This window comes from Penaeus monodon, chromosome 24, assembly GCF_015228065.2.
Source record: "Penaeus monodon isolate SGIC_2016 chromosome 24, NSTDA_Pmon_1, whole genome shotgun sequence".
Classification (NCBI taxonomy): domain Eukaryota; kingdom Metazoa; phylum Arthropoda; class Malacostraca; order Decapoda; family Penaeidae; genus Penaeus; species Penaeus monodon.
This window is the reverse complement of record NC_051409.1, coordinates 40,329,157-40,329,470: the sequence shown is the minus strand read 5'-3', so window position 1 is coordinate 40,329,470 and position 314 is coordinate 40,329,157. Positions and strand designations below refer to the sequence as shown.

Sequence of the window (314 nt, the reverse complement as noted above, 5' to 3'; positions counted from 1 at the left end):
ACACACACACACAACAAAATAATAAGATAAAAAAATAAGACGCTAAGAAAATTAGGGTACTCCAAATTTAACTTTTAAAATGAGGCTCGAAAAAGACAGGCAGAGACTCACGAGCAGTTCCATCGCGGGCAGCAATCTCCTTCGGGTCTGGCCAGGTTACAGCTGCCGGGGTTGGTAGGGCAAGCGAGGCAGGCCAGGCTGGCGGAGGCGATGGTGCCGTCTCGAAGGCAAGTGTGGGTCAAGCAAGGGTCGTCGGGATCCTGCCACGTTTCCAGGACACCGTGGAAGTTGCCGGAGGTGTCTTTGCACAGGCT

The 314-nt window shown here is 52.5% G+C and overlaps 1 protein-coding gene across 1 annotated transcript in view; it reads right to left on the bottom strand.

The window, feature by feature from the left end:
• The window catches only part of LOC119589022 (kielin/chordin-like protein), a gene marked incomplete at its 3' end in the record, with an annotated part of 7,962 nt that overhangs the window by 2,026 nt on the left and 5,622 nt on the right, over positions 1 to 314 (bottom strand). Inside the window, 1 exon segment of the mRNA XM_037937610.1 lies at positions 112 to 312. Coding sequence (XP_037793538.1) covers positions 112 to 312 — 201 coding nt within the window.